General features: G+C 39.7%; 1 protein-coding gene across 1 annotated transcript in view; it reads left to right on the forward strand.

Annotated features, from left to right (window-relative positions):
- GALNT12 (polypeptide N-acetylgalactosaminyltransferase 12) overlaps window positions 1–25,731 on the forward strand; it is a 47,059-nt gene continuing 21,328 nt past the window's right edge. Inside the window, exons 1-5 of the mRNA XM_066560566.1 lie at window positions 1–380; window positions 13,931–14,100; window positions 14,821–15,010; window positions 18,342–18,527; window positions 20,801–20,918. Of these exons, the coding sequence (XP_066416663.1) occupies window positions 1–380; window positions 13,931–14,100; window positions 14,821–15,010; window positions 18,342–18,527; window positions 20,801–20,918 (1,044 nt within the window). The remainder of the gene's footprint in view (window positions 381–13,930; window positions 14,101–14,820; window positions 15,011–18,341; window positions 18,528–20,800; window positions 20,919–25,731) is intronic.

Consider the following 25,731-nt stretch of genomic DNA (forward strand, 5'->3'; position numbering starts at 1 on the left):
ATGGCCGGCCGCCTCGGCCGCGGGATGTGCTGGGGCAAGCGGGGCCGGGGCGGCCGGAGCGAGGGCGCGCTGCTCGCCCTGGGGCTCCTGGCCGCCCTCGGCTTCCTCGTGTGGCGGCACGGCTCGCCGCCCCTCCACGCCGCCCGCCGCGCCCCGCCGCAGCCGCCGTCCCCCGACTCCGAGCTGCTGCGGCGGCCGGTGTACGCCAAGCCGGCCCTGGACCCGGGGGCGCTGGGGGAGCTGGGCCGGGCGGTGAGGCTGGAGCTGAGCCCGGCCGAGAAGCGCCGCCAGGAGGAGAGCATCCGCCGGCACCAGATCAACATCTACCTGAGCGACCGCATCTCGCTGCACCGCCGCCTGCCCGAGCGCTGGCATCCGCTGTGAGTACCGCCGAGGGCAGGCGGGGCCGGGGCACGGGAGCCATGCCTGCCGCTGCTGCTGCGGCTCAGGGAGCCGCTCCGGCAAACTGGAGTGTCTGCTGGCAGCGGTCAGCGCGGGGTAGTCGTGTCTCTCTCCAGTACCTCTCGCTCAGGAGCGTGGAGGCTTTTGGAAACTTTCCCATCACAAACGCTCTTGGATCACAGCGTTCGCTCTCGGAGTTAAGTCGATTGGTGACTTTGCCAGGCTGCCGCACCTACACAAGGCAGTACGAAGTCGCGTGTTGGTGGTATGTGTACAGGTTGTTTCCCCACGTAGCCCTGGTAGTGTGTTTTCAGTCCTCAAGCTACGCTGCTCTGCCGTGTTTCTCCCGCTGCTGTCCCCTCCTACTGCTGCTGTCCCCTGGGTCAGTCACCATGGGCAGCAGCATACTTTTTCAGTCACTCCCAGCTTTACAAATGTTATGCTTCCCAGATTTCAGCTGTGCATTGTATTCAAATGTCTTAAGACGCACAGTTTAAAGGAGATTGTTTTATCAGCAGTTTTACCAGAACTGAGCTAGAAATGGTGCTCACAAAGGTGGGTAGCAGTATTCTAAAGTGGGACTGTTCTTGATTCGGGATGTATGATTGCTGGGACAAGGTGCATTTACTAATTACATGTATAGTTATTACACCAGTGGCAGATAATGGCACAGGCGATTGTAAACAAAGGGTTAGATAATGTTCGATGAGGTGGCTCACGTTTACAGGCAATGGCTCAATGCAGCTGTGAAGCCAGCGTGGCACAACAGGTCTGACTCTTGTGCCCTTGCGCAAATACTCAGGGTGGCACCGTCTTGGGCTCTCCTGTGAGTGAGCTGCTGGCTGGTGAGAGGAAGGGCCAGCCATTTAGGGGGTTGTGTTAGCTGTCACAGGGGTTGGGATGAGCCACGGCTGCTACGGACTCCTCACTTCTGTTTCACTTGAGCTTGGCTTCAGCTGGTTTGTTTAGTTACAACAGGTTTGTAGGATATGGTAGCAAAAAGCTGTGGAAAAAGCAGGGCTCTGGCACTCCCATGCATTCACTTCACGCGCGTGTGTCCTGCCCAATGTTTCACCAACTCTAATTGTAAGTGCTGAATCTAAAGCATGAATCTTAGGAAGGCTTTCAAAAAGTTGCAGTGCAAATGCAAAGCCTTTTCATCATAAGTTTAAGCCCGACACTAGGCTTGTTTTACTCAGTTATTATTCCCCTCTTATCAGCAGTCTGTAGACTATAGGTCAAAAAGGACCATTTAAATTTCATTTCCGTGGGAAGAATTAAATCATTTCAATGAGTTATTTTGGACTTCTGCCATTTCTCTATGACAGGGTGTTAGAAGAAATGGAAGGTCACAGTTGTTGAATAGGAGACATTATAGATGGGTGTGGGTGACTATTCTAGAAATGAAAATAATTTAAATAGATTTTGCTACAACGGCAGACCCTTTTTGATTTGAATATATGGATGCTGAAATGACAAATTATATCCAAACCAAAAGAATCACAGAAGCATCAGTGACATAATCTCAGAGATAATTGCCTTTTGAAGCTGGGGCTGTATTGTACTGTTGGCAGGTGCTTCATGCCTTTGTGCACACTTAAATCTAAATTATGGCAAAAATGTCACAGAGCATCTCTCCAACTCACACAGCAAATATAAAAAACTTTCCCAAAGAAAATTTTGCAATGAAGTGTTAACTCCTTCTCTCAAGAAGGAAGACCATGTAAGAGAATGAAATAAAAACCCCCCCATAATTATAAAAAAAAAAATGAAGTACTTCTCACCAAGTCCACAGCCATAGGAAATGCATTGCACTTAGTTCCAAGATTAGAGGTTATGCAGTTCAAAATCTCAAGTCTAGGGGAATTATTTTTTTTTTTTATTTTAAGATGGGTAATGCTTGACTATTTATGACCTTTAATGAACATTTTGTTAATGGGTGAGGCTACAATGATGGGAAATAAGTAGTAATAGTAGATGGCAACTAGACTTCAGTGGTCCACCAAAATCATGCAAAGGCTAAATTTTAGATGTGATCAGTGAGACAGCTTTGATACCAGAAGACCAGAACATGACAAATGCACCGTTTCTTTAGTGGAGTCCCAGAAGAGAACCAGAGAACTGTGTGCTGGCAATCCTTGGATCTTTTCCAGGCATGTTATCTACAAACTGTGGTAAGGGAAAGAATTAGTAACAGATGGGAGGGTGTGATCTATTGAGAAAGTCAACAAGGCTTTTGTCAAGGATGACGTGTCTTACAAATCTATATGAGTTCTTTGAAGGTCGTAATTATATGGATAAAGAAGTGTGTTGTTACTTGAAGAGTTCCTTAAACAACTGTGAAATAAAGTGAAATTTCCTTGCATTTATAAATAACTGAGTAGAAGCTGTGAAGCAGTTTTTTTTTTTTGTGGGTTTTTTTTTGGTGGGGTTTTTTCAGTTTTTTTTTGTTTTGTTAGCTTTGGTTTTTATTTTAAGGAGCAAAGATAAAGTCCCACAGAAATCTGTGTTGGACTCAATGCAGTTCAACTTACAGCCTTTCATAAAGAAGTGACTAATTTACAGGTCTTCAGCCTGAAAGACAGGGGACCTTCTGGAAGTGTAACTCCTGCAGGATTCCTGCAATACATGGTTGATGCATGAAAATGGATAAAACAAATTCTGCCACCTCCCTGTTCCGAAAATCCATTTCCTGTAAAGCATAGTCCATCCTCTAGAAAATTTAAATCAAATATTAGGAGGTATTGACAGATACTATACTTGGAGACTCTGTTCTGGGCTATGGGCTTTTGGTCTGTTTCAGCATATTCTTGTTTGTGTGGAGGCAATCTGGAAATTTTAGATACTAAAAAAATGGGAGAATAAAAAGGAAATAGACAACATTACCACCACCTGGATGCCCCAACGGTCCTTTTGATGTTAATGTCCTCCCACAGTGATCAATGAACTCACTCTCTATGTGTGAATTGGTGAAAACACTTGAATCCAATGAAAACTAGAGTTTGGCTAGTAAGATAGAGAGTATCTGAGCCAATAAGCTGTTAAATGTGATATGCAAAATGATTGCACAAGGTGTTGCTGTGTCAGAAACTCGAGCCAAAAATCTTTTCCTACTGCTGCATGTTGTACATCCTGGACCTGCCATGGGAACAGAAGTGTGGCAGGTATTTGCTAATAGCTATGTCTGGTAATACTGTACAGGAAGAGAAGAATAATTTGGCTGAGATTACTCTCTCAAATAATGTATTGATTGATGATATTTGACTATGAATCCAAGAGGTTTCTAATATAGATCTTTCTCCTACTAATATATTCCTCACAGTGAAAATATTCAGAAAGTTGTTATTCCTTCTTGTTCCCACCACCATAACTTGCTTTTTGTGATGACTGATTCTGTTTGTATTGACCCATAGACCCAAAGAACTTGACAACTACCATTGTTTCCTTTAGACAATTTCTGCTTCCTTTAACTGTCTGAACTTGACATCAGCAACTGAAAATGTGTTTCATCACACAGGATTTTTTTAGTTTTATTGAAAATATACATATAAACAAATAAACATTATGTATAAATAATCTAGAAAAATGTCCATTTGGAAGAATCTTATGGATAAGAAGATAAGTTACTAAATGATGATACAGTTTGTACAAGGCTAGAAGTGAAATAAGCCAAGTCAGAGAAGGATGGAGGTTGGAAGGAAACTTTGGGGTGTCTAGTCCAACTTTGAAGCCTCCAAGGATGGAGATTCAACAACATTTGAACACCTCTTTAAATGCAACATCACTGCCACAGTGATTAATTTTTATTTTTGTCCCCCGATTGTAAGGTTGTCTGCATGGCTCAGCTTGTCTTCCCAATATCTACCCTTCATTTCTTGAGTTTGTACTCATAAAGGGAGCAACAGTTATAGGAGGTTTAAAACCAGCAAGTGTCTTCTGTCAGACTTTGACTTACTGAGGGCCCTGTTGGGGCTGATGCTCTGTAAGTGGGTGTGATGAGCTTGGGGCCATGGGTTTGGCTGCTGCTGCTCTGCCTTCCTCTCCCTGCAACAACACGTCAGCATTGTGTCCCATGGGGCTTCTCCTTGTGTGCTTGTACAGAACTGTAGGGCTAGGCAGACAACTGATATGTTCTCTTAGCCTTTTACAGCTTATTACAGTGTGTAAGAATTACATTTCCAGTTTTTCTACTTGGGTACTTTTAGATTAAGGGCTATTTTCAAGCATTGTTTCAGATTTTAGGCATTCTACTTTTTCTTACTGTACTACAGTAGGGATGCATTGCTCACTTACTTTGGGGATAGTTTCTGTAAATCACACAAGTTGCCTTTCAGCTGACTCTTGGTACAAAAGGAGCAAGTCAAGACTAGGCACTTTTGTGCTGACTCGGCATTTCATGTTTTCTCTTTCATGGTAGAAGCCTGATTCAGCCCTTGGGACTCATTTTACTTGTGGTCACAAGGAAATGGATTTTTAATTCTTTCCTGTCTTTTCTAAGTAGCCACAAAAGCCCCCAAAATATTGAATGTGGTCTGCATAGTATTTTTCAGCTATTAAAAAAAGTTTTAGAGGTTTGTTCTTTAATTCTAGGTAATCTTTTGTGTTTTGGAGAGATTCTTTGTATAATTTTTTTTTTATAGGTGTGATTTTATGTATAAGTGTCTGTCCATATATCTTTAAGTGTTTTTGTATAGATGGCTAGATACACACAAATGCTCAAATTCCTCTGCCACCATCATTTATGCCTATAATTTTATTTATTTTGGGGGAATATTATGTTTGACTTTAGCATAACAATCTTGTGCTGTGATTGATTTGTCTTTCAATACTGTTTTTCCTGTTTGTTCCCATATTTAAATTCGATTCTCCCAAAGTCTCTCTTCTATGGTTTGTTTTGTTTTCTGGGCTGTAAATAGTAAATTATACCAGGATGTTTGTCTGATAGTGTCTTGCTAGCAAGTTCCAAGAATAAGCCTTGATACTAGGTTTGGGTTCCTTTTCTACTCCAAAAATCACAGCTATTCCTGACAGGAGTTTTAACCTGACCCTGTTCTGGGAAAAGGCACAGCAGCTGAGTGTTTCCTTCCTCAGCTCACAGTGAAAGACTGACTTCACCCAGGAGCTTCTCTTTCGTCTCTTACCTAAAGGTGAAATAACTGCAGTGATTTTTTAATTTTTTTTTTTTTTGTGCTATAGGAAATCCAACCCTTTGAAGAGGTGAGCTGCAGCAGCTTGACTTTCTGGCACATCCTTTCCCTCTAAACCATCACCTGATGGTGCACCTTGTGCCCAGAGCTGGCTTTGGCATGGGTGTTCCCATGCTTTGTGTCTGATCAGGAGACACAGCACACGACTTCTAGCAAGCTAAGGCTTTGCTTTAAACACTTAAGAGTGTGTTTGGTATAGTAGTTTTGGAACACTGTGGTCACCTGTTTGGTGTTAGGGTTTTTTGGTTTGATTTCTGAGCTTTTTGGAAATATGTAATTGGATACGAGTAACTATATTAATTATAATACCTTTTAGTCATTACTTTAGTGTTAGTTGGCAGGATTTCTTTCATATATAAACAGGCTTTAGACCTTCAAAGCTATGTTTCTCTAGGACATTTCAGTCTTTCCTCAGACAGTAAGTGGGGTAAAAATAATTCTTCACTATAGTTGTTCTTTTTGGGTTTTTGTATGTTTGTTTTGGGTTTTTTGTGGTTTTTGTTTGTTTGTTTTTCTTTTTTTTTAATAAAAAGGCTTGCATTTTATAGCAGTACAAAATGAAGCAATGCTTCCACTATTGCTTTGATATTTAGGATATTTTGCTACTTTTGTTTCCTGTCATCTGTAAAAATGTGTCACTTTTCATTGTCATTATGCTTTTAACAACCCCCAGCAAATATTTTCCAGAAGAGCTCACATGATTATTTTTCACCATTTTCCTTTCCAGCTTCTGGTAAACTTCCTCAACTTCCTTTGACATCAAGATTATTGCTTGGTTTCAGCTGATTTAATTTTTAAATTGAAAAAGTTCCTAGATCAGTGATTGACAGTAAGCAAATAAACTGATTTTTTTTTAAAAATTCAAAAGCTGCTTTCATTTAAACAATTGTCTATAAGGATCAGGTGCATCCACACCTTATTTGTAGTGATGAATACAATAGCTTCTTTCAGTTATGGCTTTGCAAAATATTTTTTCTTGTTGTGAATCAAATTACTCACACTAAAGTAAGTTTTTGAATGTAGATGTAGGAAATAGTATGTCTCTGTGGAAAGGTTAAGTGTATCTCACTCACTGTCTTGGAAGAAAAGTGAAAACATTTGAGCAAAATGCAACCACTGTTTCAGCTCAGCAAAATAAAATAAAAATCAAGTGGGTTTCCCCACTGTCACATGCAGGATTTCCTTCTCATCTGCACATCCAGAATCTGGGTCAGTTAGGAAATTCTGTAGTATTTCTCTAACAATTTAGAATTAGGAGGCTCTATGGATTTCCTAAATTTGTGGGTTTTAGGATACAGACTTAGTAAATTCTCTTACTTAGTCTTTCTAGATATTTATTTCTTAATATATTTTTAATCTGTCTTAAAGAGATTTGCTTTCTGTTCCACCTCCTTCACAACCCCCAACTTCTTAACAAATATTTTCTTCTGTTTCAGACTTCATGTCTTTTTTTCTTGCTTCTCGCAATGTCTGTATACAAGGCAGCACAGCCCATTATTATCTGAAATCTTAACACAGCTTTTGGCAGTCAATCTTGTCAGTACCTTCTTGTCATTGGGAGAATCATTCTGTAGAACATTAAATAACCTGAAAAACTGTTTCACAATCAAACCAGCTTCTGTTTCCAGAGACGTGATCATATCACAGTGTTGTGGCCTGTAAAGGGGTGCTTTCTCTAACATGGTTTGTTTCAGCAGGTATAATTTAGGGAGCTTTTAGCCAGCCTGCTGGGCTGGGGCAAGCAGTGGGGAAGTGTAGGCCAGCATCCTGAACTCACCTGCTTAACTGTTCCAGCCTTGGCCCAAATAATCTGTCCATTCTGGCAGTTATCAGCACCTTGCTGCTGTGTGCTTTGCTACTCACACCAAGACCCACCTTCTGTAAACTCTCAATGCCTTTTTCTGCAATAGTTGAACACGTGGCTTGTGTAGGTGTGTAAAACCAGGTGGAGCCTCTGCATGTCCAGATAAACCTTTTTTAATTAAAAAAAAAAAAAAAAAGAAAAAGAAAATCCCTGAACTGGCAGTTGGATCAAGGTAGTCTTATGTGACAAAATAAATTTGGCATGGAAAGTTGGGTAATGTTTGGAGGAAATAAGAATAATGTTTATCATATCCTTTAATTCCACCGGAGATGTTGCGCTTTTGTATCCCAGGCTTTGGGAGGTGTTGCTTTTGGCTGGTGTGCTGCATTTTATCGATAGGTTACTCTCCCACACAGAGGGGTGAGGGGTGGATATTCAGCTATATATTCAGCCTGGAGTAAGGGACACGGCCTTGGTAACTGTGAGGTGGCTTAGAAACCAGTGCTGCCACCTCTATCATGCTGCAGGACTTGGGGTGCTTGTGGATGGATGTGCAGAACTCCAAGCTGCAGCTTGGGCAAAAGTAGAAAAGGGGATAGAAGATCCCAGTGCTGCTGTGTCCTGTGCCATGCCTTTGGGAAAGTGAGAGACGGAGGTGCTTTCTCTTGGGTGAAGGTACTTGGCAGATTCCAATGCCCACATTGCTGCCTCTGCAGTTTATGGAATGGGAGTGAAGATGGTGAAACTAGATTGAGATGACCATGGATGCTGCCATTCATCCCCATCAGCCTCATTTACTTGCAGCCTACGAAATGCCACTTTTGAGCACACCTCTTACTGAAAGAGCAGTTTAAGTCGGTGTTTTAGCTGTTCAAATTAGGAAGAGGAAAGGAGGCTGTGTGGTGGGTCAGCATGTCTATGGCCCATCACAGCAAGCCCAGCCAACCTGGTTCCTAGCCCACCATGTGAAAGCCAGCCTGAGGTAGAACCCTGGCAGTGTTTTCCGGGTGACAATGGGATGTCACATACTGTAGTCACATAAATCAAGTTAAATAAATCAGCTTCAGCAGTGACACGTGCTGTTTTGCACTTCTTGAGAGAAGCTGTGCAATCCTGAACTTGCCTGGGGCATTCAGACTGAAACTTCAAAACCGAAACTTACGGAGTATACCTTCTGAAAGCATTAAATAATTGATGAGCAGTTTGTGTTCTTGACAAATTTTTGAAAACTCAGAGAACATTTCATATTTTTTTGGTTAAAATATAAGTAACTGTGCATATAGAAGATCAGATTTGGAGATTGAAAATCTGTTTTCCCTCTCTGTATCATTGTCACAGTTGTGGTGAAAGTCTCAAGTAAGAGCATGTCAGCAACCATTCCTAATTAACTCATGGCAGTGCGCCCAGTGTGCACACATTCATGCTCTCTCCTTGTGTATAGATACACATCTCTTAGAGAAACAGCTCTTTACAAAGAAATAAATTGAGTGATTACATTAATTGACACAAATGTTCTTGAAAACAACCCATTTAATTTTGTTTAGGCATTTCCTGAGTGATGTCTCCTTGGTTTCTAATAAATAACCTATTGTAAAACTTGCTAACAGAAGACTGTGTAGTGTAGTAGACTCCAAGGTTAATTTATTAAACTTGTCAGCAGTTTACTCTTGGTTAGACTGTGATTTAAAAATGCAGTGTAAAAAAGGCAAAACCAAAACCCCACAGGAATTTGGATGTGTGAAGATGCACTTTTATGTGTTTGGCTTCAGTGTGCATTTTTTGGACTTAGATGTTTGAGTAGAAGCTGTAGTGAAACATAGAGAAAGGGCAGTACATAGTGAACATGGTTTTGTGTTCAGGTACATACCAGCATTATTTTCTCTTTCTTCCCATTGAGAGATTTAAAGATTTATGGATGAACACATTAAGAATTCTAAAACATAGATGTTGTCTTAGTGTAAATTGCTAAGAAATGCCAGAAGACAAAGCTTTTGTTTGTTTTATGCCTGTGTTATGCCACAGTGATCAAGTAGGAGGGTCGCTGGAACACCCACCCAGTGTGGCAGAAAGTGCCTCAGGGAAATGAAGGATGATGCAGAAGCAGGATGAAGCTGAAGCATGGTAGTGTCCCCATCTGCTCCTTGGAAGATGGCCGGGGCAGTCCTGGCCATGTTTTGTTTGTCACTCTATTGTGCACAAGGCTGAAATATTGGTCTCCTCGAGCCAGGTAAGCTCTTGGAGATCTATTTCACACCCAAGATAGCTGAGCTACCTTAGAAAGCATAAAATCAGCAGGATGGCTTCTGTGGTAGTGTTGGAAACAAAAAAGTTTTAATAAAAGGCAAAATAACCAAACTCTTTAGAGAGAAAAACTGAGCCAGGTGCAAGAGGTTCTTGCTCCCGGTAAAACACCTCACAAAAGTCATTACTTTGTTAGTAAAAAAAAAAAAGTCATTACTTTGAACATTTCTTTGTTCTCTTCTTTTTCTAGTTAGTTGCTTAGGCGGGATTTTTTGGCTTCTGTCCAATTGGCTATCCTTTAGTTTGAGGTGAAGTCCCCCAGGTCCTATGAGGTGCCTTTTTCGCTAATTGAGGAAAGAAACTTCTGGGCTTTTTTCCTTTTTAAGGAGACAAAGGATAGTTTTGTCAGTCCGTCAACAGGGGGCACATTCCTACACGAGGCTTCTGCTTGTGCATTTTCCAGTGAATCTGCAGAGAGCAGGAGTGACCAGAGGGCAGAGACTGAGCAGGTGTCACTCCTTTGCATTGCCATACCTGTTGTGGCTTATTCATTATATACCAGTGTTTGTCAGTGAAATCTGAGTCTGTTTAAAACTGTATGCATTTATTTTGTTGCCTCTAGGAAAGCCTCTTGGATGTGTTGGCAACAGGTTTTTCCTCAGTGAGTGATCCTGGTATCTGATAACTGTTACCAAAATCAGGTTGACTAGAGATATGTGTACTTCTCCAAAGAAAATGAACCCACTCAATGTGCACAACATGCCATTTTTAATTTAGGTAATTGTTTATTTTAAAACATGAATTACAAAATTATTACAAAACAGTAAAGTTCCTGTGATTGAATAAGATAAGGAGAATTGTGAAGGAATGTTGGACTTCAAATGCATCTGCATTTATTTTCCATGTTTGGAAATGTCACGCTTACTGGCAACCAATTTCCTTCTGTCTGTGTTATGTTTTTACCAACCATTTGGTAGTTATGATGACTAGGTTCAAAGTGATGTATCACAGCTAGTGGAAGGGACCACATTTAACTTTATTCACAGAAAAGTTAAGGAATGTTCCATAATCAAGCCTTGCTCGCTGAGGTCTCTTGGGCTGTGCTGGATCAATGGCTTAAGGAGGGTGAGGCAAGTTGCCTTCTGGATCTGTCTTTATGGACCTGCAGAACCCAGATGATCAGCTCAAAGGTAGTTTTTAGGATGAATAATGTGAGATGCAATTAATACTGTCTTAACATGATCCTCTCTATTGGAAAGGACAGTGTTATGGGTTTGAGGGTGGCACTAAAGAGTGTTCTACTCAGAAGCTGAAAGCAAGTTGCAGTATAGTATGCATAAATAGATGCTCCCAGTGTGTGCAAAAACGTATTTTGGGACTGCTGTCACCAGTTGCTGTCATTTTAACAGCATACTGTAATTGATATGCATTTGTTTTTCTGAATAATCCAAAAGTAGGAGTGAAATGATTCAGTTGGAAAGTAGGAGCTGGGATACTTGGCTGACACATGGATAATAAAAGTACATCTTGAAGTTTGCAAGTGTGAATACAGAAGATGGGCTGCTGAGGCGCTTCTGTGGTAAACAGGAGTTGAGGAATGGAAAAGATGAGTTATGACCACAAGGCTTTCAATCAGTTTTTGTACTTGTAGTGGGTTTTTTGAAATTTTTATATCTTGTGAAGTGGTAATGTTTAGTGTCCATATGCATGCCACTTAATTGTTATTCAGCAACACTGCCAAGCATTTCCATTTCAGGGATTCATTAGCTTTTTAAAGGTTTTCTTCTGCTATAATTTTTCCAGGGTTTAAATGCTTTGGGTTTGTAATCTCCCGAATGGGATTAATTTTTAAGGCTTAGTGAAACTCTCTCATTACAGAAAGATAAGGAAAAGTGTGCTTCACTTTAGCAACACTGAGACTGCTAACAGTTGAGATCTTCTAGCAATTTAGCAAGAAATATGTCTTGGAAATAATATCTGAGATAAACATGCAAATCTGCGCAGAAGTTGAACAATATGGGTGGGTTTTTTTTTTTCTTTTGTTTTATTTTGTTTTGTTTTGTTTTTGTTTTTTTTAATAAGGACTTCAGGGTACTGCTCAGGTCAGGATGGCAGTGCTGGCCAGTGGCCAGCAGCCTGCAGTGCTACCATGGTGGGTCACTTCTCTTCACTCCTGTGCTGCCTTCCACCACGGAGCTGGTAAATTAAACCCATTTTTTAGCACTGGCCTCTTTCTTGACTTTGGAAACCTAAGAAATGTGTGTTCTGGTATGTCTTGTAGTAGGCTGACCTTTTCCTGCAGTGTGGGGTGCGTTCAAGGAAGGAGGCAGCTATGCACAGTGAATCACAAACAGTGTGGGGATTGCCTTGCTCTGTGCCAAGTTATGTTTTCCATCTCCAGCATGTAATGTCAGGCAAATCCATTGAAGTCTTTAATCTATAATTAGACTTATAAGCTTCTTTAGACCTTTTGGGTTTCCTTTCTTTAAATGGAATACAGCATTTTTTCCCATGAATCTTCCTGACATATTTTTCAAAGATAGCTTTCCTGGTGGTTTTTTTTTTTAATTTATTTATATTTTCCTTCAGCTTTCTAAACTGAGTTTGTAGAGCTCCTATTTCCATCAAGAAATGAACTCAAAATTACCTGGTACAAGTAACTGATGTATATGGATTTTTTTTTTTCCTGGCGGTACTGAGCAGAAATGTTTTTCAGCAGGCTAAATTAAATATGTATTTCTAAAATTGGATTCATACAGTGGGTTGTTCTGCATTACAATTAAATAAGTTAATTAAAATGTCACTTGTCACTCCTTTTTATGTGTCAGTGCATGAATGTCTGGCTAAATAAATCAATTCTGTCACCAGGTGTTGATGTGAGACAGTTCCTCTGTGAAAGCCCCTCAGGATAAGTTACAGCCTGGAGGGACAAGCATTCTTGTACTTCACTATATCAATGTGTGTGTTTATGTGTACTACCTATGTATATATGTCTGTATGCGCACGTGTTGTCACAGGGCATTCCTGTCATGTTTGAGAAGCAGCCTTTGGGTGCCTCCTTTGCCTGAGTGTCATTTGTCCTGTTGCTTCCTCATTCTCATATATTTATTACAGAACTACTCTACAGACTTGTTGTAAGCAGTTGTATTATGTTGTAAGCAGTTTGCATCTAATATAATTTTCTTAGTGTTTTGGGGAATTTTTGTGCCCCTAAATTGACCTAAAGTATTTTCCTGTTGCATTTTCTACTGACCAGTTTTAATTTCCCTTTTCAGCTCCCCATAGCACATGTTCTGGAGGACTCGCTGCTGTTTTGCTACTTGCCTTGGTATCTGTTGTGATTTAGCAGTCTACAGAAGTTGAAGTCTGTCCTTCTGCCCCTTTTATTGCCCTTGTTGACTGCAGGCAATAAAAGCTGCCAATATGGAACGCTCTGAGCAAAGAGGAGAAATTGTAGAAGATGCCATCGTTATTTTAAAATTCTTCTAAACCAGGGGATTCTTTTAAGAATTTATACATTTGGCTCAGCTATAACTTTCTTGGCATCCTTATGTTCATTTAGGGAAGTTCATATATATATTTATAGGAAATACATTCTGGAGCTTAATCCAAAGGTTTGCAAACTTTCTGGCTCTCCATAGAGCGAAAACCATGCATTTCTATATCTGTTTTACGTTTCCGTGGATTTCACTATTAGATTTTGCCAGTTGTGTGGTCTCTCCAAATTCTGCTTCAGTGTGCATACATTTCAGTTTTGTTGCTGGTTGTTTGGTTTGGGTTTTTTTTTCCTCTTTATATGTTGCTGTTCCTTCACAGTCGTATTTTTACTGTCTAGCACTTGTTCTATTTTCCAAAGCAACAGTTATCGCTAGTTTATGTTACTGTTTTTACTCCACTTAGGTTTTGCATTTCTTTTTTTTTTCTTTTAATCTGAGGCACATTTTGTTCATTACTTGTTCTTCTATTTGAAGTTGTGCGAAGACAGCCACTGCAGCTACACCAGCCCAGAATACCTCCTATTATTTGTCTTTTTAGACGTTTTGATAGTTTGCAGAATTTTATTCATAATGCTTCTGTGGAAATGGAACCTCTGTAAAAGCAACTTCCTAATGTCTTCTCATACAATTTTCCATAGACATGCATTTCTTTTAAGATCCATTCTGTGTTCTTGCTTGCAGTTCGTAACTAGCATGCAAATGGATTTGAGAATTGTTTCCTGAAAATTAAGAAATGCTTTTGCACTTCTACTAAATGTTATCTCCCCCACCCTTTACAGATGCAGAGAGAAGAAATATGATTATTATAGCCTGCCAAAAACCTCAGTTGTGATAGCTTTTTATAACGAGGCTTGGTCAACGCTTCTGCGAACCGTTCACAGTGTTCTTGAGACATCTCCGGATATACTTTTGGAAGAAATTATCCTTGTAGATGATTACAGTGACAAAGGTAGGAAGAACAAGCCTAAATAGTATTGATTGTTGATGGGCTTTTTTGGTCAACCAGTTCGTAGGAGAAAGAGTTATGCTGTTCAGGTCACATAACACAAAACTGTATGACAAAGACCTCTCACTGAAAAACAGTTTTTCTTGTAGTGTGCCAGAGAAAAATTTGGCTTATGTACCAAATTTAGTTTGGAATGGTGAAGCAGATTTGCTGTGCGGTAACATGAATGCTTGTGTATATAGATAGACTCCAGTCTGAACAGAGCACTTTGGGTTTTCTGAATTGAGCAAGTTTCGATTGCACCAATGCTCCCCTGGTGTCTCATATAATGACAGTGACCTAGTTCTTTGGTCTTGTTTGAACAACAGGACATAAAGGAAATGCTGGCATTATCCACCACACATGAATTGTGTTAAGAATAAAACTTTTATACAGAAAGTCTTAAGTAACATTTGAGAAGCTCTTATTGATCTGGGGATGTATTACAGAGGTAAATGTGAAGTGTTCAATTGCTTAAAAGTAACTGTGATTTGTGTCCAAATCCAGGTTTTGTGCTTTTTTCATGTCCTTTCTAAACATGTATAGACAAATCTGAGTTCAAAGTACCGCAATCTTTAGAGCCCTACTATAAGTAAAATGCTAGTGAGGAGAGAGCTTCCTATAGAAAGACATAAACAAATAATTTCAGAGTGTATTATTCCCTCTTTTTTTGGCTTGTTACAGAACATTTAAAGGAGACTTTGGAAAACTACGTGGCTGGCCTGCGCAAGGTGCGTCTTATCCGTGCAAATAAGAGGGAGGGGCTGGTCCGAGCCCGGCTGCTGGGGGCATCTGTGGCGAAAGGAGACATCCTAACATTCCTGGACTGCCACTGTGAATGCCATGAGGGCTGGCTGGAGCCACTGCTGGCAAGGTGAGCTTATGCTCTGGGCTGGTTTTCTCTCCCGTTGGGGAAGAAGGGGCGAGACAGTTTGGCCCACTTCTGCAGTGGAAAAAATGACTCATGGTTCACCAAAGGTTACTGCAGTCTGGTCCCTGAGGCACTGCCAGTGTTTGGTGTTTGTCTCCTGGCTGTGGGGGAGCAAATGCAAAAGGAAGTTTGAAAGATCATGGCGTGGTGGGTGGGGTTTTTTTGCTTGTTTGTTTTTGTTTGTTTGTTTTATTTTTTTTTCCCTGAGGACCAAGCTGCCTCTTCAGGCAATGGAAAGTTTTGGTTTTCAAGAAGATGAGTCCTCACCTCCAGCTTTGGAACTACATTGGTAAAGAAGTCTATTTCTGTCAGCCTGGATGAGCAGAATGTCTGGAAAGATGTGTGCCCTGCAAGGCAGTGTTTGCATAATACAAGTCAATAAACTCCATTGTCTTAGTCCTGAGCAAATCCACCTTTCCAGACTGGTTCTGACATAAATCATCATGGTGTAGGATAGGGAGGAGTAAATGTTATGTCAACACTAACTCTTATTTGGAAATCATCTGTCCTGGGACACTTTACTTTATGCCTATGTGGTCTCTTGTTAATTCTGCAGATCCGTCAGGCTGTTCAGAAAACTTTGGTTAATTAAAAGCAAGCAAACAAACAACAAAAAAACCAAGGAACCTTCCCAAAACTCTAACAAAAAATCCCTAGAAACCAGAACACTAGCCTTCCATTTCGGCTGAGAATATTTGTTATATTCTTGTAGACTCACCCATGTGTAGCCAGCGGCCATACATCAACTTTTCCTGCTATGGGTTCAGCCACTGGCACCTCACCACAGCACCTGCTGCTCCTGAATCACATTAAAAGGCTCTGTTGGTTTTGCCCCTTTTGCCAACAGCTCATGGCTTTACCTGCTTGGATGCCATTAGCAGATAATGATAGATACAGGACCTGAATCAGACCTCCAAAATACTGTATGTAGAAAACCAACTTTATTTAAAACATAATTAAAAAAAAAAATCTTTACCAGGCCTGTGTTTTGATTTGGATCCTGTTAAGATTCCCACAAGGTACTGCAGAGTAACAGAAAAGGACCAGGAAAAACAGCCCGAATACAAACTGGAGAGAGACTTCCAAAAGCACAAAGTGCCTTGATGTGTGCGAATCTTCCTGATTTGGAGTGGGACTTGTGTTCCCAAATTCCCCATGTCCCTTTGAAATTGTATCTATAATACAATTTCAGTTTTTTGTTTTCTTAAAATTGTCATATGTACCTTGTTTCTAAATTTCACACCGAGTGTATTCCAGATAACTGGGGGGTAGCTATGATAGCGTGAAGAAAGGAAAAGGGATAAACCTCAAATCATGGGCATAGGTTTAACAACTGTCGCCTAAAAAAGTGTAAGATGGGGGAAAGATCTATGATTTCTTCGCTTCTTTAGCGCACCACTAGATGGCAATCTTGAGGAAGGATTGGGATTTTTTTAAATGCAATCGTCACCACCTGTAAAAAGTTAGCCCTCTCTTGGAATTCCTGCCGTTCTTGCTGCAGATGCAGACATGCATCTCTAAGGCGTTTTTCTCTGGCATATCCGATTCAATGTGTGGCAGCAATACCACAGTGTTAGCATTTTGCAGTGCAAACATAGTTGTATTTGTAAGTTGCCTGTGCATTGTACCATCTAGTTAATTCTTAACTTACAGAAAAGATGATGGCTTTTCACTTACTTCATTCCTTTCATAATTGATATCATATGCCAGCTACCTACTTTTTACTTATTTTCCTACTTGTTACAGGAGGAGAAAAATATTTTTACTTTTTATTGTTGTTTTTTTCCTTCTCCTCTACATGTGGATATAATTTTCATTGCTTTGTACAATGAGGATTCCTACAAAGTTTTATGCAAGTGAGACAAGAGATAACAATATTTGTATAAGCCCTTTTGTGTGCTCTACCAAACAAGGTCTCAATGGGAGATCATAAAGAAGAAAACAGCTGTTTCACATATTCCCTCCAGCAACAAGAGGCCATTTCACACTTCGGGCAGTCTTTCTCAGCTCAGACAATACTACTTTGGAATTGCTGCTGTTCTCTGCTGCATTTAACTATCACAAGCTACTTTAATTTCACAGTGTAAGCCATCGGTCAGTCTACAGATTTTTAGCCTAACAATCCCATGAGGAATGAGCTCCCTTTGGATGACAGATGTACTGCATCTCTTACTTGTTTGAAAATGTAATGTGTTCAGTTTTCCTTCACCTCTGAAACATGTAAATACAAGATGCAAGGCTAAAGTGCATATCTGTGTCTCTAAGTGAAACAAGTGACTGCATGTCACTGAACTATCAGGGCATGTCTAACACTAGAACAGGGAAGATGCTAAACAGTGATTTAAAAGAAAGACCTTGGCTTGAGCTTGTGTGCTTGATGTTGCTCCTAGTACTGAGGGGGGCCATTCTAGAAGGTGAGGAGAAGGCTAATAATCCCACTGCTTCCTGTAAGGATGAGTCCTTTTGGAAAGGAATCCTGAAAATCCTGCATGATATTGAGAAATGGGAGGAAGGGGTTTATCTCCTTGTAGAAGTAAACCTGCAAGAAATGTCATCAGCTCTGATGTATTCGTAGTATGATAAAGATCTTGACTATCTTTAGATCACCATTGGTATTAGGAATGTCATTCTGCAGTGCTATCTTGTTTCTCCTTTTCATCTCCTATGTTGCCAGGGTTTCTTGAGGCCTCCTTCAGTTATGTTTCATTGTTGGAGGTCTAATTCCCATGTTGCAGGTTTGGTTTTTTCTAAGCTCAGGGCTTCTTTTTGAGTTGCTGTTACAGTACTCACTGCAACATTTGCAGATGATCACAGTTACAAGAGCAGCCATGACTTCCAAGGGCCAAGAGTCTGGCTGGTTTATTGTTCATCACTGCGAAAGTATGCAATCAAACTGCTCTCTTAAATAGCTACGTGTACAAAAGAAAATGAACATTTTTTTTTCCTTGATAAAGTGGTGCTGGCTATGGCAGCCAAGCCAGATGCTGAATGTGTTATCTCAAGCCATCTGGCGTATCTTGCTTCCACCATCCAGGAAGGTTGATGCTTGCCAGTGGAGTCCATCCTGATACATTCTCCTGATGTAGGAAAAGGGGGGTTATTCTTGTATTTATTGTATCATCATTTCCTTGTTATTACAGCATGAATTGAAAAGGAGCAAAACTTCATGTTTGGTATTGTAAGCATTCTTTGTTCTTGTCAGTTCTATTTTTTTTTTTTTATTTTTAGAGATGTTTCTAATGGAAGTCACCCTTTTGTTTTAAAACCTTACCAGGATTGCTGAAGAAGAAACAGCTGTTGTCTGCCCTGTTATTGATGTTATTGACTGGAACACATTTGAGTACTTGGGAAATGCTGGTGAGCCACAGATTGGTGGATTTGACTGGCGCCTGGTCTTCACTTGGCACAGTACCCCTGAAAGAGAACAAAAACGGAGGAAGTCCAAGACTGATGTGATCAGGTTAATTTTTATGCATCCTAGAAACTGTGAATGTGTTTTTGATTTCACCTGAAAATGCCAGGTGCTGAAAGATATTTGGGAAATGAACATATTACAAAAATGTATGTATTTTGTTTAGTTCCCCATTTTTTTTTTCTAAAATAACTCCTGTTTACCCTGTTCCTGGAAAAAATAGTGCTCTAAAGTATGAAAATCCTGTTTCATCTTCCATATGGAAAACTTATTGCAAAGTAGTCTCTTGACTCCTCTAGAGAAAGTCTTACAGATGCTTATCAGCACATGGAAAGAGTGTAACTGATTAACTAATACTGGAGGATGTCCTCTGTGCAAAGCAAAGAGCTCTGTGTTGTAAAAAGAATGTATCATGGGCAATGATGAAAAGGGAAAAACAGCACCAACGAGTAAGAAGGTAAAAGCAGTTTTGAAGACTTTTTTCTGTGCTTTGTGGTTCACTGTGCTATTTTCAAAGGTGAGCCACTTTGCCAGCTCTTTACTGGGGTGAAACAGCACAGCTCTATCCACCATGGTTTCTGTGAAGGACTAACTCGCAGAGCTCAGGCTGATGTCTTCATTATGGGTTTTAGTTTTGTCTTATTTTAAGACAAGATGCCATCAATTGGTATTATTTGTCACTCAACATTGTATATTTAGGAGAGGTAAGAGAATAGAACAAACAAGGCATCTGGAAAATGGGAATGGTAGACAAGATCCTGATAGCTGAGGATCTGCCATGTTCAACCTAGCCCCATCTGCTATGGAAGTTTCTGTATTTCAGCAGTTTATTGAAGTAAATTAACCTGTTTGGCATTTTTAATACCATCATTTTGTTAGTACTTTTATCTATTATTGTAGAGACCACAAATAATGGAATTATTATTTTTTCTCAGTCTTTTGTAAGTTGCTTATCATGATATTAATACCCAGTATTTCACAAATATTAATGTACTTATCCTCAACAGAATGAACTTTTTTTTAAATGGGAAAAGTGAGGTAGTAATTGAGTCTTTCTCAGCATGTATTAATCCATGTCCTCCTTAAAACAAAAAAATCCAAATGGAATGAATATTTTTAAAACATTTAGTTCAAATATGATGCTTTTTTTTCTTCATGATAAGAAGAATTGTCTTTGACATGACAAGAGGAAAATGATGAGGGATAAAGTTTCAGGGTAGCCTGAGGACTGTGAGCTCAACAAGTGTCTGGAGAAAGCAGCAGTGCTGGGAGTGGTGTCACCAACAGCTTGGTTTGGAGGGATCTGGAGGGAGACAGAAGGACTTGACTGGTTATGGAGTTTATTTTTCCTTCTGTCTTGTCTCATCTCATTCCATTCTTTGAAACAACATATGACAGTGTGAGACAGTGTTGCTTCAAAAAGATAGCTGGTAAAATTAGTTTTGACAGATTAAGAGTAATTGATCATTCATCTCACTTTTGTTGGTATTTACCTCAGCAGCAATTTAGTAAAATTCACACAATGCCAGATGAACTTAGTTCTAATCACCATTATATACTTGGCACTTTAAAGAAAGTCATCCTAAGACTGTAAATAATAGGGAACAACATTGAACAAATACAAATTTATGTATATGTGCACACTCTACCATAATGGAAGCACATCCCTTAAGTGTGCTGTCACTGTGGGCCTTGTGATCTTCAATCATGTCCTTTGAAGGACATGAGGACCCAGTCCAATGAGGACCCAGCCATGACTCCTGATTTTTATTTTTTTTTCCCAAACTTAGTAAAAAATTTAAGAACAGACAGATGGGTAGATTTTCTTAGAAAGAAAATAAATCTCTTTAGGGGCTATATTTACTTAATAATTAAAGTCTGAGAGTTTTTTTCAATTGATATTAGTGGGATCAAGAATGTTGGTTTTAATTACTAAAGCACAAGTATTTTTTTAATTATTGCTTAAGTAAAATAGATAGGGATACAGCATGTAGAATTTCAGAGCCTACTAATACAGTTCTGCCACAAAGTTAATGTTCTCTTATGTGAAGAGGCTCTTCATTTGCACACAGACACTGCAATTGGAAAAATTTATTTTAACACAATATTTTTACATTCTGGGGTTGTTTTAGGTACAGTTTTTTAGTACAAAATTAAATTCAAATGGCCTCATAATAATTGATAAATTTCTGACTGTTACTTTGTATCCAGAAAAGACTGAGAAAATAGAAAGTAGAAATATATTGTATTTTCTTTATCTGTTACATTGGTTTAATATTATTTCTTTTTATACAGTTCAGAGTTACTATTCTCTTTCATAGGTCTCCAACCATGGCAGGTGGATTATTTTCTGTGAGCAAGAAATACTTTGATTATCTTGGTTCCTATGACACAGGAATGGAAGTCTGGGGAGGAGAAAACCTTGAATTCTCATTTAGGGTAGGTGGCTTAATTGAAAGTTTCTTTTCCTCAGAATACAACAAGTTCCTGCTTCTTTCTTCATGCCCTTTTACTTAATGAGGTAGCTGTAATGTAAGCAAGTGCTAAGAAGGGAGTCTTTTGGAAGTATCTTGTTCTTGCACTTCAGGATCACTGGACTTTTCTTCCAAATAGCCATTTTAAAGCAATTTTTAAATACATGTCTTTGTTTTGAGCTCTAGTATAAAATGTAAAAAGGGCTGTGATGCTAGTGGGTGAAGTTTACATCCTGAAGCTTGAAGAAGGTCATGGGGAAGATTTGCGGTGCTTTGATGTGACTCAAGAGTTCTTGCTCTGGTTGATGGAGCAAGCAGTTCCCAGTGGGGCAGGAGAAGGCAGCCCCTGTACTAATTTTAAGGCTTTTTTCTGTTTCACCTCAGAAAAAGTTTGTACAAAGTTTATAAAAGGTGGAAGATCTCCAGTAACTGTAGAATTGTGCCCACAGGAGGCATGACGAAGTGCTCAGGTGTGAGACAGATAGCTGAAATGGAAAGGATTTACAGCAGGAAAAGAGAGGAGACACAGGACAGTCCAGACTGATCAGCAAAGCAGAGTTCTCCTGTGCTCAGCTGTTACCAGTGCTGATTCCCGCTGAGCCCTGGCTGCCTGTGGTTTACCCCAAATCACACTTAGCTCATTGAAGCCATCTTGTGGTGACGTAAGAGGGATGCCTCTTTTGGCTTTCATGGAGTTTACAGCTTATTATCTTGAATTACACTTGTCTGTTCTGCCCATCATCTGTTATTTTTGATGGTCATGTTTGCATTTCTCTGAGTCATTGACTCATGGTTCAGGAGGATTTTTGGATTTTTTACCAGGTAACAACAGATTTCAAGGTTAAATAGCATTTTAATGTTACAAAATCACTTTCTTGAGAAAGGAGACATCAGCAGACTGTCTTTCTGGATGTCTGTGTGTTAACCAGAGAAGCATGGAGTCTTCCTGGCTGCTGTTACGATTTCCTGCTGCCCGCAGTGCAGAAATCATAGAAAAGAAGGTATAAAAATAAGGAACAAAAATTATTAGGAATAACAAGCACAGGCCTAGAGTTGATATGGTTTCTCTCTGGAGGGAGACTTCTCAGCTGGAAACGCTCTTCGATCTGAGTTCATGACTACCTCCTTTTTCATCTAGGGAACAGTTTCTGGCACATAAGCCCAAACACAGCCTACTCAGTAGTCTTGGTCTAGTTCAGCAGACCTCCACCTGAAGGGAGAAGCAGTTGATCCACCTCCATCAGCCTGTGACCTTCTGAAGCAGGAGTCTCTGGGCCCAGTGTACCCAGAACTTCAACTCCTTGGAGAAAATCTCTAATATGGCACATTTGGCATGCAGTTCTTGGGTTTCTGCACTTTGTGTCTTGCTTTTGGGGAGACCAAGGCTTGCATGCAGCATGACCCTTCCTTTTGGCTCAGAGTGCCCCAGTACCAGTTGCTGCTTTAGACCCACCCTTCCATTGCCCTTGACCTCTATGAAGCTCTGGCAGCCAGTCTCATTTTGTATATCACTGGTTCCCCTGAGCCAGGACTCCATGGGGTGCAGCAGCATGTACGAGCAGTGCCTTTACTCCTTCAGCATGCAGGACAGAGGTCTCCTTATGGGATAGAGGAAGACTCAGAGGTGGCCTAGCATACAGGAGAAGCACAAAGGGAGCAGCAGAGTCCCCAGGAGAGAGCGCACAAGCACTGTGCAAGGGTCTAAGCCAGCATGTAGGTGCAGGTGGTTCAGGCGACTCCTGGGAGACAAATGATTTAACAGGACAGCCTGTGCAATGGCCAACAAATATGCCTGGCCAATTTTCCTAGTGCAGATTGCCAGTAGCATCTGGGTATTTGTACGCAACATGCTTTGCTCTGTTTGATTTGGAGCCCTTGTACTTGTGCTCTGTGTGGAGAGGATTTTTGTGGAACAGAGCAGAGTGCTACGATGCTGTTTAACTGTGTTCTTTTGGCTGCCTGCAGTGTTCCAAGAGGTCGGAAGGGATAAATCATTGTTAGTGTTGTTGTCCTTGTGTTTTCTAAACCTGTCAGACCTGAAAATTAGGAGCAGAACTACTCAAAACTGCTGTAAATTAATTTATTATTGCTCTCATCTCTGAAAACACCACTCCCAATGACATGAAAAGACTTGTCCTCAAGCCTCCTCTTTCTTGCACTTCGATTATTCTGAGCTGAAGAAATTCTCTATGGTTTTGAGAGGTGCAACAAGGACAAAGCTTTCACTAAAAGCACAATGACTAAGAGAGATGGAGGCTACGTGCTGAATGCAGAATCAAGTCAATGTACCTTGGTTTTGGATTGCTTAATGCTATTTGGCTGGATAAGATTTCACTTCATGGGCATAATGGGCATTGAAACTCCTCTTTCTGAGGGATTCAAAACATGCTCTTTCATCTTCTCCCTCATGTACTCAGAGCAAAGGGAACCTGGTCACAGCTTCTATCCCTTCTCTGCTCTTGGTGCCACAAGTAGCGCTGCAATGTAAGTTTGTTTCTGGACCAAGGCCTAATATGTCTGTGGTCTGTCCTTCAGCCTACCATGTGCAAAAAGGCCTTTCTTCTCAGAAGTGTTACTGCCCATGAGCCTGGGTGATACAACTCAGAACACGTAGGGTCTTCTCTCTTCCAGTATTTTTGTATTGTTTCTTTTTGTCTGGATCTGGAACTCTGTCTTGTGTTGAGAGCAGCTTGGGTGAGTGTGTCTGGGGTGCCTCTCCACCCACCCAGCTTCCAGCAGATTGTGCATGAGCACCACACTGGGGGCTTAGCCACAAGTTGTCAAGAAAACATTGCAGCAGAGAGAGAGCAGCAGAAACATAGGGTTTTCCACATTTTGCCCTTTTTTAGGATATAGCATCCTTTCTATTTTTTTTATTTCTTCCAGATAGTCTTAAAATGTTAGAATGAGCTGGTAGAGCTTTTATTCTTTAGTATTCATTGACCCAGCACAAGGTCAATTGTCCAGAGACCCTGGCAGGGACAGCAATCCCAAGGTGAGATTTTGAACATTTTCTGTAGGTTTTCATAATGCCACCATCTGTCTCTGGAAACAAAAGAAAATATGCCGATAGTCTGCATGCATCAAGATGAAAGTGAAAGTGAAAAAAGGAATGTCACCTTGTTTTCTTACTGAAGTGGAGGAAAAATGTGTGCTTTTATGATGAGAGCTGTGAGTTACCCAGACCTAGTAAAGAAACAGATCTACATGTACATGAGCTTGCAAAATATGCATGAAACCTTATGTATTTTTCTGTTAAGAAGGTTGAACTAGTTTTATGGAGAATCTTCTGCAGAACCACTTACTTAGCATTTAGTAATCAACTTTAGTTTCTCTATTAAATTCCTTGCTTTATTTTATGGCTGTTCATTTGTACCTGATTTTATATAGAGGTCATAATTTTTCCATTAAAATGAAAGTGAATAAACCTTTTGAGGAATTGTTTAGCTGAAGTATATTCAATTTTCTTTTGTAATAGGATGACAAGATAATTTTTGTACTGTTTTTATGAAATACTTAGAATTTAATGAGCATTGCTTAGCAACCTACAGTTATTTTTTAGAGAGCTTTAATTATTAAAAATTCAGCTGTTACAGAATTCTCTTTTTGGCATCAATTTAACAGAGGTATGGTCAGTTTGTTTCATTCCTTTGAAATCAGACTTTATCATGGATGAGCTGAGGCATGTGCTTCCTTCTTAACTACATTTTTATTTCAGTAGTCTTTATCATCTGTTCCTAATATCTTTTTTAAAAGTAGGTGAATTAATAAATCTTATGTGGAATATAACATTGGAAATTTTTAAACTAATAAACTTATGGCTCTTAATATTTGCTGACAAATCTTGAATGGTAAATTGCAGCTTTAAAAAATAATCTTGAACATAGAAATAATAATTATGAAAAATGTTGTTTTGAAATTAATCTCAAAAAAAATATTGTAAAGTGAAAGTGGATAGTTGGTTTCATAGCAGCTTTCAAAATGGCAGTAAAGTAACTTACCTAAGAAAATATGCAAATTGTTTGAAAGATTAGTACAGAATTCTCGATTTATTGTGTAATTCCTTTAATCATCTTTGTTCAAATGACAAATATGCTGCTTCCCTGAAAAGAAGCAAAAAAGAGGAGAGAAACTTCTCATGGAAAAAGAAGAAATTAAAATTTTAAATCCAGGAAGTAATAATTGTCCAGTAGTCCCTATAGATGTTTAATGAATTACCTCTATCTTTAAAGAAACTTTAAAGAAAAGTAAACATATGTATTAGAGTGCTTACACTTTGGTAATTAAATACAGCATTGTGCCATGCAGAAAGTCTGATGTTGTTATCCAAAACCAAATAAATGGAAATGACACTCATTGATTTCCAAATTTAGAAATTTTAGAGAAATTCTAAGTAACTTTTAAAAAATCCCCTAAAAGTTAGCAGTCTAAAACCAAGTCCTATCTTGTGTGAGCTGAAAGCCTTTATCTTTTTAGATCACTAAAACTCCCAGAGAGAGAGAGTTGGGAAACGTCCCACTACTGATCTTTGGCACTCTTAGCAGCAGAGCTTTTATTTGCTACCTCATATCTTTCACTCCTGCTGTATTTATTTGAATAGCATATAATTAAAAATGTATGTCTTATACAAGAAAGTTATCAGGGAGCAAACCTCTACCCCTTAGACCTATCCCAGCTAATTTCCTTTGTCTTCCATTTACAAAGGAATGATGAGCTGCCACTTATGCATTGTTGAATACATGAGGAGAATTCTAAATCTTTTATGGGAAGTCCATCAG

This window comes from Molothrus aeneus, chromosome 1, assembly GCF_037042795.1.
Source record: "Molothrus aeneus isolate 106 chromosome 1, BPBGC_Maene_1.0, whole genome shotgun sequence".
In the NCBI taxonomy this organism is placed as follows: Eukaryota; Metazoa; Chordata; class Aves; order Passeriformes; family Icteridae; genus Molothrus; species Molothrus aeneus.